The 15,823-nt window shown below is 55.1% G+C and overlaps 1 protein-coding gene across 1 annotated transcript; it reads left to right on the forward strand.

The window, feature by feature from the left end:
• Positions 1 to 1,357: 1,357 nt before the first annotated feature.
• INTS3 (integrator complex subunit 3) lies at positions 1,358 to 8,487 on the forward strand. The gene is made up of 6 exons (XM_050984824.1): positions 1,358 to 1,518; positions 2,981 to 3,125; positions 5,100 to 5,229; positions 6,883 to 6,980; positions 8,216 to 8,374; positions 8,434 to 8,487. The coding sequence occupies exons 1-6, from the start codon at positions 1,358 to 1,360 to the stop codon at positions 8,485 to 8,487; spliced, it is 747 nt and encodes a 248-aa protein (XP_050840781.1).
• The last annotated feature ends 7,336 nt before the right edge of the window (positions 8,488 to 15,823 follow it).

Raw genomic sequence — 15,823 nt, forward strand, 5'->3', positions numbered from 1 at the left:
GAATGGGGGAATGGGGAATGGGGGAATGGATGGGATGTGGGAATGTGAGCTGGGAATGCTGGGAGTGGTGGGAATGTGGGAATGTTGGGAATGGTGGATGGGGAATGGGGGAGGGGAAGGATGGGAATGGTTGGGAATGTGGGAATGGGGGCTGGGAATTGCTGGGAATCCTCAGGATCTGAGCTGGGAATCCTCAGGATCTGAGCTGGGAATCCTCAGGATCTGAGCTGGGAATCCTCAGGATCTGAGCTGGGAATTGCTGGGAATCCCCAGGATCTGAGCTGGGAATCCTCAGGATCTGGGCTGGGAATCCTCAGGATCTGAGCTGGGAATTGCTGGGAATTCCTGGGATCTGAACTGGGAATCCTCCCAGGATCATTCCCAGCTCCAAGCTGGGATCCCTGTGGAGCAGCTCCCAGCCAGATCCCGACAGGATCCCGCAGGATTCTGCCCCCAGGCCGGGAATCCCTCCGGGATCACCCTCCCCTTGCTCCTTCCTTTTCCCGGGATGGATCCCGGGACAGCCTGGGGGGGGAGGAGCCGCTCATCCCTTGGGAATTCCCTCGGGAATTCCGGCAGCCCCAGCCCCGCTCCCGCCTTTCCGGAGCCTCTTCCGTGTTCCCGAGGGCAGGGAGAGCAGGAATTGTGTCCCATGAAGTGCCTGGAGGGGAGGGAGGAGCAGTGCGAGAGGCCCTGGGAAAGAAATCCCTGGAAAAGAAATCCCTGGAAAAGGGAGAACTGGAAAAAGGGAGAACTGGGAAAAAGGGAGAACTGGGAAAGGGAGAACTGGGAAAAAAGGGAGAACTGGGAAAAGGGAGCTGGATGGAGCAGAGGGATGCTCCATCCCCCAGCTCCCAAATCCCCCTGTTCCATATCCCAAATCCCCCTGCTCCATCCCAGCTCCCAAATCCCCCAGCTCCATATCCCAAATCCCCCTGCTCCATTCCAAATCCCAAATCCCCAGTCCCCCTGCTCCATATCCCAAATCCCCTGCTCCATCCATATCCCACATCCCAAATCCACCCTGCTCCATCCCAAAATCCCCAATCCCCTGCTGCCATATCCCAAATCCCCCTGCTCCATCCCAGCTCCCAGATCCCCCTGATCCTATCCCAAATCCCCCATATCCCAATCCCAAATCCCCCATATCCCAAATCCCCCTGCTCCACTCCCAAATCCCCCTGATCCATATCCCAAATCCCCACATATCCCAATCCCAAAGCCCCCTGCTCCATCCATATCCCCAAATCCCAATCCCCCAAATCCCAAATCCCCCCAAATCCCAAATCCCTCAGCTCCCATATCCCAAATCCCAATCCCCCAAATCCCAAATCCCAAATCCCAATCCCCCAGCTCCATGTCCCAATCCCAAATCCCCAGCTCCATATCCCATTCCCAAATCCCCAATCCCCCTGCTCCATCCCAGCTGTTTCTCCCTGGCCTTTTTCCAGGTGGGGACGTGACCGCCAAGAACATCTGGCTGGCAGAGAACGTTCTGGAGATCCTGACAGAGCAGAGGTAACCCCTGACACTCCCACCCCACATTCCTGGAATTCCCAAATTCCCAAATCCCAGTGGGGCTGAGGAGCAGGGGGATTTGGGATTTGGGATATGGGGCCCAGCATCCCGGGAATGTTTCCATCCCAAACTTCCCAGCCCCAAAATTCCCTGTGTTTGGGCAGCTCCTGGGCCAGCTGGGAAGCTCCATCCCAACAAGGATCCATGGAATTCCTGGCTTGGGATTGCCCAGGCAGGGCTGGGAATGGCAGGAATTCCCTAAAATCTGGGCTGGGCCAGCTTGGGAAGCTCCATCCCAAGGATCCATGGAATTCCTGACTTTGGGATTGCCCTAAAATCTGGGCTGGGAATGGCAGGGATTCCCTAAAATCTGGGCTGGGCCCCTGCAGCTGATCCAGCCTTTATCCAGCTGGGTTTGGTCTGGGATTGTTTTTCCTGGGATTTTTTTTTTCCTGGGATTGTTTTTTTTCCTGGGATTTTTTTTTTTCCTGGGATTTTTTTTTCCTGGGATTTTTTTTTCCTGGGATTTTTTTTTTTCCTGGGATTTTTTTTTTTCCTGGGATGGTTTTTCCTGGGATGGTTTTTCCTGGGATTCAGCTCCCAGAGCCAGCAGGGACCCTCCAGGGTTGGATTTTCCAGTGTTTATCAATCCTATCTTCATCCTCAATATCTTTATCAATTAATATCTTTATTGTTTATCATCTTTATTAATTAACACCTTTATTGATGTCCTGGCTGATGGTTCCAGGTGACACCAACCCCATCCCCCTTTGCTGCTCGCGCCATTCCCGGTGTTCCCTCCCCACCCCCTGATCCCACAAGGATACTAATTGAATATCTTTATTCTTTATTAAGTTAACACGATTCCCCATTTAATACATCTATTAATGTATTTATTTTTTAATTAATTCATTCCTCAATCACTTTTACTGGGTGATGGTTCCAGGTGACACCAACCCCGTCCCCATTTTGGCGCTGGGCCCATTCCCGGTGTTCCTTCCTGCACCCCAATCCCACAAAAATAGTCATTTAATATCTTGAGTAATTAACACATTCCCATTTTAATACATCTATAATCAATTTATTCATTACTTTATTAATGTATTAATCAACTTTACTGATGCCCTGGCTGATGGTTCCAGGTGACACCAACCCCATCCCCCTTTGTTGCTGGCCCATTCCCGGTGTTCCCTCCCCACCCCCTGATCCCACAAAAATACCATTTAATATCTCGATTAATTAACACATTCCCCATTTAATACATCTATTAAGTAATTTACTTATTAATTTATTAATGTATTAATCACTTTTAATGCTAGCCTGGTTGATGGTTCCAGATGACACCAACCCCGTCCCCCTTTGCTGCTCGCCCATTCCCGGTGTTCCCACCCCGATCCCGTGGAATTCCCTGGAATTCCCCCCCCCCCTCGGGGCTGATTTGGGGTGGATTTGGGGCTTTCAGGGAGTGGGTGCTGAAGAGCAGCCTGCTGGTGGCCATGGCCGTGTACACCTACCTGAGGCTGATCGTGGACCACCACGGCACGGCCGCGCTGCAGGCGCTGCGCCAGAAGGAGGTGGAGTTCTGTGTGTGCCTGCTGAGGGAGAGGGTGAGTGGGAATGGGATTGGGATTGGGATTGGGATTGGGATGGGATTGGGATGGGATTGGAGTTCTGTGTGTGCCTGCTGAGGGAGAGGGTGAGTGGGAATGGGATTGGGATTGGGATTGGAGTTCTGTGTGTGCCTGCTGAGGGAGAGGGTGAGTGGGAATGGGATTGGGTTTGGGATTGGGATTGGGATTGGGATTGGAGTTCTGTGTGTGCCTGCTGAGGGAGAGGGTGAGTGGGAATTGGGATTGGGATTGGTATGGGATTGGGAATGGGATGGGATGGGGATGGGATTGGGGTGGGATTGGGATGGGATTGGGATGGGATTGGAGTTCTGTGTGTGCCTGCTGAGGGAGAGGGTGAGTGGGAATGGGATTGGGATGGGATTGGGATTGGGATTGGGATTGGGATTGGGATTGGGATTGGGATGGGATTGGGATGGGATTGGAGTTCTGTGTGTGCCTGCTGAGGGAGAGGGTGAGTGGGAATGGGATTGGGATTGGGATTGGGATTGGGATTGGGATTGGGATTGGGATTGGGATGGGATTGGGATGGGATTGGGATGGGAAGGGGATTGGAGTTCTGTGTGTGCCTGCTGAGGGAGAGGGTGAGTGGGATTGGGATGGGATTGGGATGGGAATGGGGTTGGGTAGAATTGGGATGAGATTGGACATGGGAATGGGATTGGAATGGGAACTGGGATTGGAATGGGATTGGGATTGGGATGCTGCGTTTGTCTCCTGCTCAGGGTGAGTGCCTGGGCTGGGTTTGGGATTGGGATTGGGATTGGGATCGGGATCGGGATTGGGATTGGGATGCTGCGTGTCCCTGTCCCCGGAGCAGGGGGTGGGCTGGGATTGGGATCCTGTTCCCCTGGGAAGGGCAGGAGTGCCCCAGTCTGGGCTGGGGCAGCAGCTCCAGGCCTGGTTTGGCCGTGCCCCCGGAGCTGGGATCGCTCCCAAATCCTCCCCCGGCTGCATTCCGGGGGGGAAGGTGGCAGATTGATGGGATTTATGGGATTTGAGTGTTTGCTTTGGGAGGGAGAAGGTTCCAGAATAGCTGCTGGCCTTCCCTGCCCGGGAGGGGGAGGAGGAGGAGGAGGAGGGAGAGCTCTGCCTTCCCTCCCTGCTCTGAGCGGGAGTGCCTCCCTTCCCAGCTCGTGGATGGTCCTTGGGAATTCAGGATCATTTCATGGGATTTCATGGATTATTTAATGGGATTTCATGGGATTTTAATGGGAATTTTCATGGATGAGGTCCATGGGATTTTCATGGATTGTTCCATGGGTTGTTCCATGGGAGTTTTCATGAGATTTCCGGATGGATTAGTTTAAGTGGAGATTTCCCCCTTTTCCCAGCTCATGGATGGTTCCATGGGATTTTCATGGATGGTTCCATGGGAATTCATGGATTACTCATGGGATTTCCATGGATCATTCATGGGATTTCCATGGATCATTTCATGGGATTTCATGGTCATTTCATGGGATTTCCATGGATCATTTCATGGGATTTTCATGGATCATTTCATGGGATTTTCATGGATTGTTCCATGGGATTTTCATGGTTGGTTCCATGGGAATTTTATGGATCATTTCATGGGATTTTCATGGATTGTTCAATGGGATTTTCATGGTTGGTTCCATGGGAATTTCATGGATCATTTCATGGGATTTTCATGGATCATTTCATGGGATTCCATGGATCATTCATGGGATTTCTCCTCGTTTTCCCAGTTCATGGATGGTCCATGGGATTTCATGGATATCTCCGTAGATCCCACCTCTCCCAGTTCATGGACTGTTTCATGTAATTTTCATGGATTTTCCTGGACTGTTCCATGGGATTTCCATGGGTTATCTCCCAGGATTTTCCTGGGTTGTTCCATGTGATTCCATGGATATCTCCCCTCTCCCAGTTCATGGACTGTTCCATGGGATTTCCATGGGATTCCCATGGATTATCCCCCTTTCCCAGTTCATGGACTGTTTCATGATCGGCCGGGACCTGGTGCGCCTGCTGCAGAACGTGGCTCGGATCCCCGAGTTCGAGCAGCTCTGGAAGGACATCCTGCACAACCCGCAGGTGCTCAGCCCCCAGTTCACAGGTACAGCACCCCCTTTCCCAGACATTCCCAAATTCTGGGCATTCCCAGGGATTCCCCAAATTCTGGGCATTCCCAGGGATTTCCCAGTTCTGCTCTCCCAGGGGTTCCCCAGTTCTGCATTCCCAGGGATTCCCCAGTTCTGGGCATTCCCAGGGATCCCCAGTTCTGGGATTTCCCAGGGATTCCCCAGTTCTGGGATCTCCCAGGGATTCCCCAGTTCTGGGATTTCCCAGGGATTCCCCAAAGTCTGGGCATTCCCAGGGATTCCCCAATTCTGCTCTCCCAGGGATTCCCCAGTTCTGCTTTTCCAAGAATTCTCCAATTCTGGGCCTTCCCAGGGATTCCCCAATTCGGGCATTCCAGGGATTCCCCAAAGTCTGGGCAGTCCCAGGATTCCCCAGTTCTGCATTCCCAGGGATTCCCCAAATTCTGGGCATTCCCAGGGATTCCCCAGTTCTGCTTTCCCAGGGGTTCCCCAATTCTGGGATCTCCAGAGATTCCCCAGTTCTGGGATTTCCCAGGGATTCCCCAATTTCTGGGATGTCCCAGGGATCCCCAATTCTGGGCTCTCCCAGGGATTCCCAATTCTGCTTTTTCCAGGGATTCCCCAAATTCTGGGCTCTCACAGGGATCCCCAATTCTGGGATGTCCCAGGGATTCCCCAATTCTGCTTTTCCAAGAATTCCCCACTTCTGGTCTTTCCCAGGGATTCCCCAATTTCTGGGATTTTCCAGGGGTTTTCCCATGCGATTTTTATTGGCAGAGTGACAAAACCCTCTTTTCTTTCCTCAAAAAGGGAAGGAGCTGAGGAGTTTCTTCCTTTAATTAGGTGAAAATTAGGAGTTTCTTCCTTTAATTAAGTGAAAATTAAGAGTTTCTTTAATTATGTGAAAATTGCAGCTCTGGGGCTTCAAGAATTCCACCTTAAATTTTCAAGAATTCCACCTTAAATTTTCAAGAATTCCACCTTAAATTTTCAAGAATTCCACCTTAAACTTTCAAGAATTCCACCTTAAATTTAAGGTGATTTAGGTCTGGCCTAAGAAATTGACTAAAAAAAGAAGAGAAATAAAGAAAAAAAAAACCCTGATTGCTTTTGGGAAGGGTTTTAGTGAGAACAAAAAAACCTCTTGGGGAAAACTTGGGGAAAACTTGAGGAAAACTTGAGGAAAACTTGTGGAAAATTCAAGGAAAATTTGAGAAAAATTCAAGGAAAATTTAAGGAAAATTCAAGGAAAATTTAAAGAAAATTGAGGAAAATTAAAGGAAAATTCAAGGAAAATTTAAGGAAAATTAAAGGAAAATTGAGGAAAATTAAAGGAAAACTTGAGGAGGAAAATTAAGGAAACTTGAGGAAAATTTAGGGAAAATTTAGGGAAATTTAAGGGAAATTTAAGGAAAATTCAAGGAAGACTTGAGGAAGACTTGAGGAAAATTTAGGAAAATTTAAGGAAAAATCAAGGAAAATTTGCTGAAGACTTGAGGAAAATTTAAGGAAAATTTAGGGAAAAATCGAGGAAAATTTACTGAAAACTTCAGGAAAATTCATGGAAAATGTAAAGAAAATTCAAGGAAAACTGGAGGAGAATTTAAGCCCCCAGATGGTGCTCAGGGAGGCCCTGAGGACATTCCTGAGCCTTGCCCCCATTCCAGGTGTGCTCCAGCTGCTGCAGTCCAGGACCTCCCGCAAGTTCCTGGCGTGTCGCCTGACCCCCGACATGGAGACCAAGCTGCTCTTCATGACCTCCAGGGTAAAACCTCACCTGGATTCCCAAATTCCTGATGGGTTCCATCCCAAATCCCACCTGGATTCCATCCCAAATTCCCCCTGGATTCCCAAATCCCACTTGAATTCCCAAATTCCTGATGGATTCTGTCCCAAATTCCCCCTGGATTCCCAAATCCCACCTGGATTCCCAAATTCCTCATGGGTTCCATCCCAAATCCCACCTGGATTCCCAAATTCCTCATGGGTTCCATCCCAAATCCCACCTGGATTCCCAAATTCCCCCTGGATTCCCAAATCCCACCTGGATTCCTAAACCCCACCTGAATTCCCAATTCCTGATGGATTCCCAAATGCCACCTGGATTCCATCCCAAATCCTACCTGGGTCCCAAATTCCTGATGGATTCCCAAATCCTACTTGGATTTCCCAAATTCCTGATGGATTCCATCCCAAGTTCCCCCCTGGGTTCCCAAACCCCACCTGGATTCCCAAATCCCTCATGGCTTCCATCCCAAATCCCACCTGGATTCCCAAAATTCTGATGGGTTCTGTCCTGAGTCCCCCCTGGATTCCCAAATCTCCCCTGGCTCAGGATCCCGCATGGTCCCGATGCCAGCCCTGTCCTGTTGTCCCCCAGCCCTGTCCTGTGTCCCCCATTTCCATCCCTGTCCCATGTCCCTGTGCTTGTCCCAGCCGTGTGCCCCCCCATGTCCCCAGCCATGTCTGATGTCCCATCCCTGTCCCTGTGTGTGTCCCCAGGCTGTGTCGCCTGTCCCAGCTGTGGCCCATGTCCCGTGTGTGTCCCCAGCGTGTGCCCCGTGTCCCTGTCCCATGTCCCTGTGCCTGTCGCCAGTGCCAGCCCTGTCCCCAGCCCTGTCCCCAGTCGTTGTCCCATGTCCCTGTCCCATGTCCCAGCTGTGCCCCATGTCCCTGTGCTGTTCACAGGCTTGTGCCCCATGTCCCTGTGCCTGTCCCCAGCTGTGCCCCATGTCCCTGTGCTGTTCCCAGCTGTGTCCCCGTCCCTGTGCTGTCCCCAGCCGTGTCCCATCCCTGTCCCTGTCCCAGGTGCGGGTTTGGGCAGCAGAAGACGTTACCAGGACTGGTTCCAGCGGCAGTACTGGTCCACCCCTGACAGCCAGTCCCTGTCCCCAGCCCTGTCCCCAGCTGTGCCCCATGTCCCTGTGTGTGTCCCCAGCTGTGTCCCCTGTCCCCAGCCGTTGTCCCCAGCTGTGCCCCATGTCCCTGTCCCTGTCCCAGGTGCGGTTTGGGCAGCAGAAGCGCTACCAGGACTGGTTCCAGCGGCAGTACCTGTCCACCCCTGACAGCCAGTCCCTGTCCCCAGCCCTGTCCCTAGCTGTGCCCATGTCCCCAGCCCTGTCCCATGTCCCTGTCCCATCCCTGTCCCTGTCCCCAGCCGTGTCCCATGTCCCGTGTGTGTCCCCAGCCCTGTCCCATGTCCCTGTCCCTGTCCCCAGGTGCGGTTTGGGCAGCAGAAGAAGCGTTACCAGGACTGGTTCCAGCGGCAGTAACCTGTCCACCCCTGACAGCCAGTCCTGTCCCAGCCGTGTCCCAGCTGTGCCCATGTCCCTGTGTGTGTCCCCAGCCGTGTCCCAGCTGTGCCCCATGTCCCTGTCCCTGTCCCCAGGTGCGGTTTGGGCAGCAGAAGGCGCTACCAGGACTGGTTAGCAGCAGGCAGTACCTGTCCACCCCTGACTAGCCAGTCCCTGCGCTGTGACCTGATCCGGTACACTCTGCGGGGTGGTGCACCCGTCCAAGAGGTGCTGAGCTCTGACATCCTGCCCCGCTGGGCCATCAGCGGCGGCTGCCTCACCACCTGCACGGTCTGCACCCCAAAACGGGCACTGGGGGGTGGGAGAGCCCCAAAACGGGCATGGGGGGTGGGAGAGCCCCAAAAACGGCACTGGGTCCTGGGAACACCCAAAACTGGGTACAGGGGGATGGGAGAGCCCCAAAGGGGCATGGGGGGGCGAGGGAGAGCCCCAAAACTGGGGGTACAGGGGGATGGGAGAGCCCCAAAACGGGGGCACAGGGGGGCCAGGGAGGAGAGATCCCAGAACGGGCACAGGGGGGCTGGAGGAGCCCCAAACCGGGGTACAGGGGGTGAGCTGGAAATGGGAACACCAAAAATGGGGAATGGGATCATCCCAAAAATGGGAAATGGGAATGGGAACATCCCAAACCAGGAGCAGGAACATCCCAAAAATGGGGCTTGGGTTGGGCTGGGAAGGGAACATCCCAAACCAGGAGCAGGAAAATCCCAAAAAAACAGGAGCAGGAAACATCCCATTTCCAGCCCATCCCATCCCGTGGGGCATGGGATGGGCTGGAAATGGGAATGGGAACATCCCAAAAATGGGGCTTGGGAATGGGAAACATCCCAAACCAGGAGCAGGAAACATCCCAAAAATGGGGGCTTGGGATGGGCTGGGAATGGGAACATCCCAAAAAATGGGGGCATGGGAATGGGAACATCCCAAATCCAGGAGCAGGAACATCCCAAAAATGGGGCTTGGGATGGGCTGGAAATGGGAACATCCCAAAGCAGGAGCAGGACCATCCCAAATCCAGGTGCTGGGAGCAGCTGGTCCGAGGGGGAAGAGAGCAGACCTTGGGGATGTGCCACGGGGCCCTTGGGGGATTTTTGGGAGGCTCTTGGAGGTTTTCCCAGCCTTGAGTTTGGTCCTGGAGGGATCGATCAGGGGGCTCTGGGGGGGGTCTCGGGGGGTCCTGGCGGGATCTGGGCCTTGTGTCCCGGAACATTTGGGGGTCTCCTGCAGTCCAACGTGCGCCGCCTCCAACGCCAAGCTGGCGCTGTTCTACGATTGGGCTCTTCTTCAACCCCGAGAAGGACAGCATCATGAAACATCGGTGGGTGGGGCTGGGATCCGCCCCGGGATCCAACCCTGGGATCCATGGGATCCGCCCCTGGGATCCACCCTGGGATCCATGGGATCCGCCCATGGGGATCCACCTGGGGAATGGGATCCACCCTGGGATCCACCCTGGGATCCACCCTGGGATAGGACAAATGGGATCCACCCTGGGATCCACAGGATCCACCCTGGGATCCACAGGATTTTCCCTGGGCTGGGATTCTGCCCTGGGATCCATGGGATCCACCCTGGGATGGGATCCGCCCTGGGATCTGGCCCTGGGATCCATGGGATCCACCCTGGGCTGGGATCCTGGGCTGGGATCCACAGGATCTGCCCTGGGCTGGGATCCACGGGATCTGCCTTGGGATGGGATGTATGGGAGGTTCTTGGGATGGGATCCATGAGGATCCACCCGGGGCTCTTTGGGGTCTTTGGGCTCTCGGGGCTTTCTGGGGGTCTGGGGCTTCTGGGGGGTCTTTGGGCTCTGGGGGCTCTGGGGGGTCTTTGGGCTCTGGGGCTCTCTGGGGTCTCAGGGCTCTCTGGGCTCTCAGGGGTCTCGGGGCTCTCTGGGGCTTCTCTGGGGTCTCTGGGGCTCTCGGGGGGTCTCGGGGCTCTTCTGGGGGTCTCGGGGGGTCTCAGGGCTCCCTGGGCTCTCTGGGGCTCTCGGGGGTCTCTGGGGGTCTCGGGGCTCTGGGGCTCTCAGGGGTCTCGGGGGTCTCAGGGGGTCTCGGGGGTCTCACCCCTCTCCCCCCCCAGAGCCTGCCATCCTGGTCATGCACCACTCCATGAAGCCCCACCCGGCCATCACGGCCACGCTGCTGGATTTCATGTGCAGGGTGAGCATCCTCCTCCTCTTCCTCCTCCTCCTCCTCCTCCTCCTCCTCCTCCTCCTCCTCTTCCTCCTCCTCCAGGGAATTCCCAGGAATCCAAAAATCCCCTCCCAGTGCATCCCTCTGGGTTCCAGAGTCACCTGAACCTCCCTCATCCCAAATTATTCCCAGCACATGGTGGGAAGAATCCAGAGTGAGCATCCTCCTCCTCCAGGGAATTCCCAGGGGATGGGGAGAGCTGGGAAGGAACTGCTGGGCTCTAAAATTCCCAAAAAAAAACCAAAAATTTCTTCCCTGGGATTCTCTCCCAGTGCATCCCTCTGGGTTCCAGACTGAACCTCCCCCATCCCAAATTCAGGAGGGATTTTCCCTTTATCCCAAATTATTCCCAGCACGTGCTGGGAAGAATCCAGAGCATTCCTGGGGCATCCTGGAGCATCTGGAGCTTTGGATCCATCCCTGGTGGGAAGGCAGCAAACCCTGCCCCCTGCTGGGGGAAGAAGCTTCTGGAATGTTCCCTGATGGAATTCCTGGCCCAGCCCCATCCCCAGGGAGGGGATCAGGAATGATCCCAGAATGTTCCCTGGCCCATCCCAGGGTGGGAATGGGATGGGAAGGGCTGGGGGTGTTCCTGGGAACAGCCTGGAGCTCCATCCCCCCTTCCCAGTCCAAACTGGGGGGGGGGGGGGGGAGATTCCTGAGAATTCCCAGCTCCAGGGAGGAATCCCTGCAGGATCAGAGCTGATTCAGGTTCCTAGAGTCTGGAATTTCCTGCCCCTGGAATTTCCAGCCCTTAACCCTCTCCCACCCTCGATCTCTTCCAGATCATTCCCAATTTTTACCCCCCTCTGGAAGCCCACGTCCGGCAGGGAGTCTTCAACTCCCTCACCCACATCGTGGAGAAGCGAGTCCTGGCGTAAGAATCCCTGGATTTTCCCACTTTTCCCACTTTTCCCTGAATTCCCAGCGTGGGCCACAGCTGCCCCTGCTCCCCTGGGGTTATCCAGGAAACTTTGGGAGCAGCCAGAGTTGTGCTGGGGGAAAAGGGGTCGGGGGGAAAAGAGGGAATTGGGATTTCCCAGGAATTCCAACCCCATTCCCATGTCCAGGAGGGGATTCCATTGAGGGAAAAGAGGGAATTGGGATTTCCCAGGAATTCCAACCCCTTCTCCCATTCCCAATTTTATGCTGGCACAGGAGGGATCCCGAGGACCATGGGGGAAAAAGAGGGAATTGGGATTTCCCAGGAATTCCAACCCTTTTCCCATGTCCAGGAGGGGAATTCCATTGAGGGAAAAGAGGGAATTGGGATTTCCCAGGAATTCCAGCCCTTTTCCCATTTTCTGGTGGTCCAGGAGGGGATCCCAATGAGGGAAAAGAGGGAATTGGGATTTCCCAGGAATTCCAACCCCATTCCCATGCCCAGGAGGGGATCCCAGGAGCCAAACCCAGCCCGGAGAGGTGCCCCCAGCATTCCCATGGGGGATGAGGCCCCATCCCCAGCTGATCCCAAAGTGAGGAGGGAATTTTTTCCCAAATGTTTCCCCCTGTCCCAGGCACCTGGCCCCGCCTCTTTGACAACCCCAAGCTCGGACAAGGAGCTCCGGGCCATGCTCCGGGAGAAATTCCCGGAATTCTGCAGCTCTCCCTCACCCCCCATCGAAGGTAGGGAAACAGGGGAGATCCCCCCTGAGGGGAAATTTTTCCCATGGAATTCCTCCAGGATGGGTTTGGGGTGTGGAGGCTTGCCAGGGTGGGAAATTTTATTGGGATTTCGGGGAATGGCTCCTGTGTCGCCTTCCCAAAGCACTTTTCCAAGCCTTTTCCCTGGGCTGTTTTTGGGAGAGGGCCTCACCTGGCTCCCGTGTTTGCCCTGCCAGTGAAAATCGAGGAGCCCGTTGCCATTGGAGATGGGAGAATCACCTGGAGAAAAGGATGAACGGTTGCTATGACAACGCCGAGGCCGCCTTCAGCGACTATGAGAGGAAGGAGCTGAGCAGCAAAGGAGGTGAGGGAGCTTCCTGGAATTCCCCCAGGGATGCCCACAGATCCCACCCTGGCTGCGGAATTCCCCTCAGAGCCCAAAATCCCAGGAGCTGAATCCCACTGGGAAAAATCCCCCGGATTCCCAAATCCCAGGAGCTTGATTCCCACTGGAAATCCCCAGATTCCCCAAATCCCAGGAGCTGACCCCCACTGGGGATTCCCAGATTTCCCAAATCCCCCGGAGCTGATCCCACTGGGAAATCCCCAGATTCCCAAATCCCAGGAGCTGAATCCCGCTGGGGATCCCCGGATTCCTCAAAATCAAATCCCAGGAGCTGATTCCCCACAATCCCCAGGAGCTGATCCCGCCTGGGGATCCCAGATTTTTCCAGATCCCCAGGAGCTGGTCCCACTGGGAAATCCCAGATTCCCCAAATCCCAGGAAGCCTGATTCCCGCTGGGGGATCCTGGATTCCCAAATCCCCAGGAGCTGAAATCCCCCGGGAAATCCCAGATTCCTCCAAATCCCAAGAGCTGATTCCCCCCAAATCCCAGAGCTGATCCCACTGGGAAATCCCCGGATTCCCCCAATCCCCAGGAGCCTTGATCCCACTGGGGAATCCCCAGATTCCCAAATCCCAGGAGCTGACACCCCCTGGGAGATCCCAGATCCCAGGAGCTTGATCCCACCTCGAGATCCCAAATTTCCCCCCAAGTCCCAGGAACTTGTACCCCCACTGGGGATCCCAGATTTTTTCCTCCTTTAGGGAGGCTCTGGAGGAGCTGATCTGGGGAATGTCCAATCCCCAATTTGTGATTCCTTGGGAATGTTTTTTGAAAGATCAGAATTTGGGAATGGGGAGTTCCCCAATCCCCAATTTTGTGATTCCTTTGGGACACACTTTTTGGGAATCTTGGAGGGTCCAGTTTTGGGAATCTCCATCCCAATTTGTGCCTCCTTTGGGGAAAATGTTTGGGGGTCAGGTTTTTGGGAATCCCCATTCCCAAAATTGGGATTCCCTTGGGAACGTTTGGAAGGGTCAGATTTGGGAATGGGGAGTTTTCCCATCCCCAATTTTGTGCCTCCTTGGGAATGCTGGGGGTCAGATTTGGGAATCCCAATCCCCAATTTGTGCCTCCTTGGGAAATGCTGGGGGTCAGGTTTGGGAATCCCAATCCCATTTGTGGCCTCCCTGGGAATGTTGAGGGCCAGGTTTGGGAATGGGGCTGAGCAGGGATCACAGTCCTGGACATTCCCAGCCTAGGGGAGGAGGATCCAGCCCAGGGGAGGCTGGGAAGGAGGGAAGCCCCCTCATTCCCCAGTGGGAATCTGGGAATTCCTGGTTCCAGGGAAGAAGAGGGAGTTTCAGGTTCCATCCCATCAAGGAATCCATCGTGGGAGGAGCCCGTGGACATCACCACCCCCTTCCTGGAGCAGCTGGGACGAGTCCCCTGAAGGACAAAGTGCTGCAGCTGCAAGAAGGGCAGGTGGGGACATCCCATCCATCCCATGGATCCCATTCCCATCCTATCGCATGGATCCCATTCCCATCCCATGGATCCCATTCCCATCCCATCCCCATGGATCCCATTCCATCCATCCCATGGATCCCATTCCCATCCCATCCCATGGATCCCATTCCCATCCCATCCCCATGGATCCCATTCCCATCCCATCCCATGGATCCCATTCCCATCCCATCCCATGGATCCCATCCCATGGATCCTTCCATCCCATCCCATGGATCCCATCTATCCATTCCATCATCCCATCGATCCCATCCCATTCCAATCCCATCCCAATCCCATTGATTCCCATTCCCATCCTCCCATCCATTGATCCCATTCCCAATCCCATTCCATGGATCCCATTCCCATCCCAATCCCATTGATCCCATTCCCAATCCCCTTCCATGGATCCATCCATTGATCCCATCCATCCCATCCAATCCCATTGATCCCATTCCCATCCCATCCCATTGATCCCATTCCCATCCCATTCCATGGATCCCATTTCCATCCCAATCCCATTGATCCCATTCCCACCCATCCGATCCCAATCCCACCCCATTCCCATCCATTCCCAATCCCATTCCATCCCATTCCCAATCCCATCCCATTCCATGGATCCCATCCCATCCCTCCATGCCCCATCCCACTGATCCCATTCCAACCCATCCCATCCCATCCCATCCCATTCCCATCCCCATGGGTCTCTCCAGTCCCTCCCGGTCCCTCCCAGTGCTCCCAGTAAGGCAGCTCTCCTGTCCCTGTGCCCTGCAGTGACACGGAGGCGCATGTGCGAGGTCATGCAGGAGATCGTGGATCAGGTCCTGGAGGTAACGGAGCCGGGGGGAGCTGGGATCTGATCTGGGATCTGGGATCTGGGATCTGTCCTGGGGTCTGGGGTCTGTCCTGGGAGCTGGGGTCCTGTCCTGGGATCTGATCTGGGGTCTAGGATCTGGGATCGGTACTGGGATCTGGGATCTGTCCTGGGGGGATCCTGGATCTGTCCTGCGGTGTGGGATCTGTCCTGGGATCTGTCCTGGGGGGACCTGGGATCGGTCCTGGGTGGGATTTGGGATCCATCATGGGTGGGATCTGGGATTCCATTCCTGGCAGTGTTTTGGGATCCCTGGTGCTGGAACCCCCCCTCCCCGTGCCAAGGATCCCTTCCCATGCCCCTTCTCCATGCCAGGATCCATTCCTGAACCCCCTCCCCGTGCTGGGATCCATTCCTGAACCCCCTCCCCGTGCTGGGATCCATTCCTGTGGCCCCCTCCCCCATGCCAGCCATGCCCTGAGCCCCCCTCCCCGTGCCAGCCATGCCCTGAGCCCCCTCGCTGCCCCCCTCCCCATGCCAGCCATGCCCTGAGCCCCCTCCCCTCGGTGCCCAGCCATGCCCTGAGCCCCTCCCTGTGCCAGCCCATGCCCTGTGCCCCCCCTCGGGCCAGCCATGCCCTGTGCCAGCCATGCCCTGAGCCCCCTCCCTTCGGTGCCAGCCATGCCCTGAGCCCCTCCCCTCAGTGCCGCCATCCCTGACCCCCCCCTGCAGCCATGCCCTGACCCCCTCCCTTTCGGTGCCAGCCATGCCCTGAGCCCCCTCCCCTCAGGCCAGCCATGCCCTGAGCCCCCTGCCCGTGCCAGCCATG

The sequence above is a fragment of the Serinus canaria genome, chromosome 25 (assembly GCF_022539315.1).
Source record: "Serinus canaria isolate serCan28SL12 chromosome 25, serCan2020, whole genome shotgun sequence".
NCBI classification, from domain to species: domain Eukaryota; kingdom Metazoa; phylum Chordata; class Aves; order Passeriformes; family Fringillidae; genus Serinus; species Serinus canaria.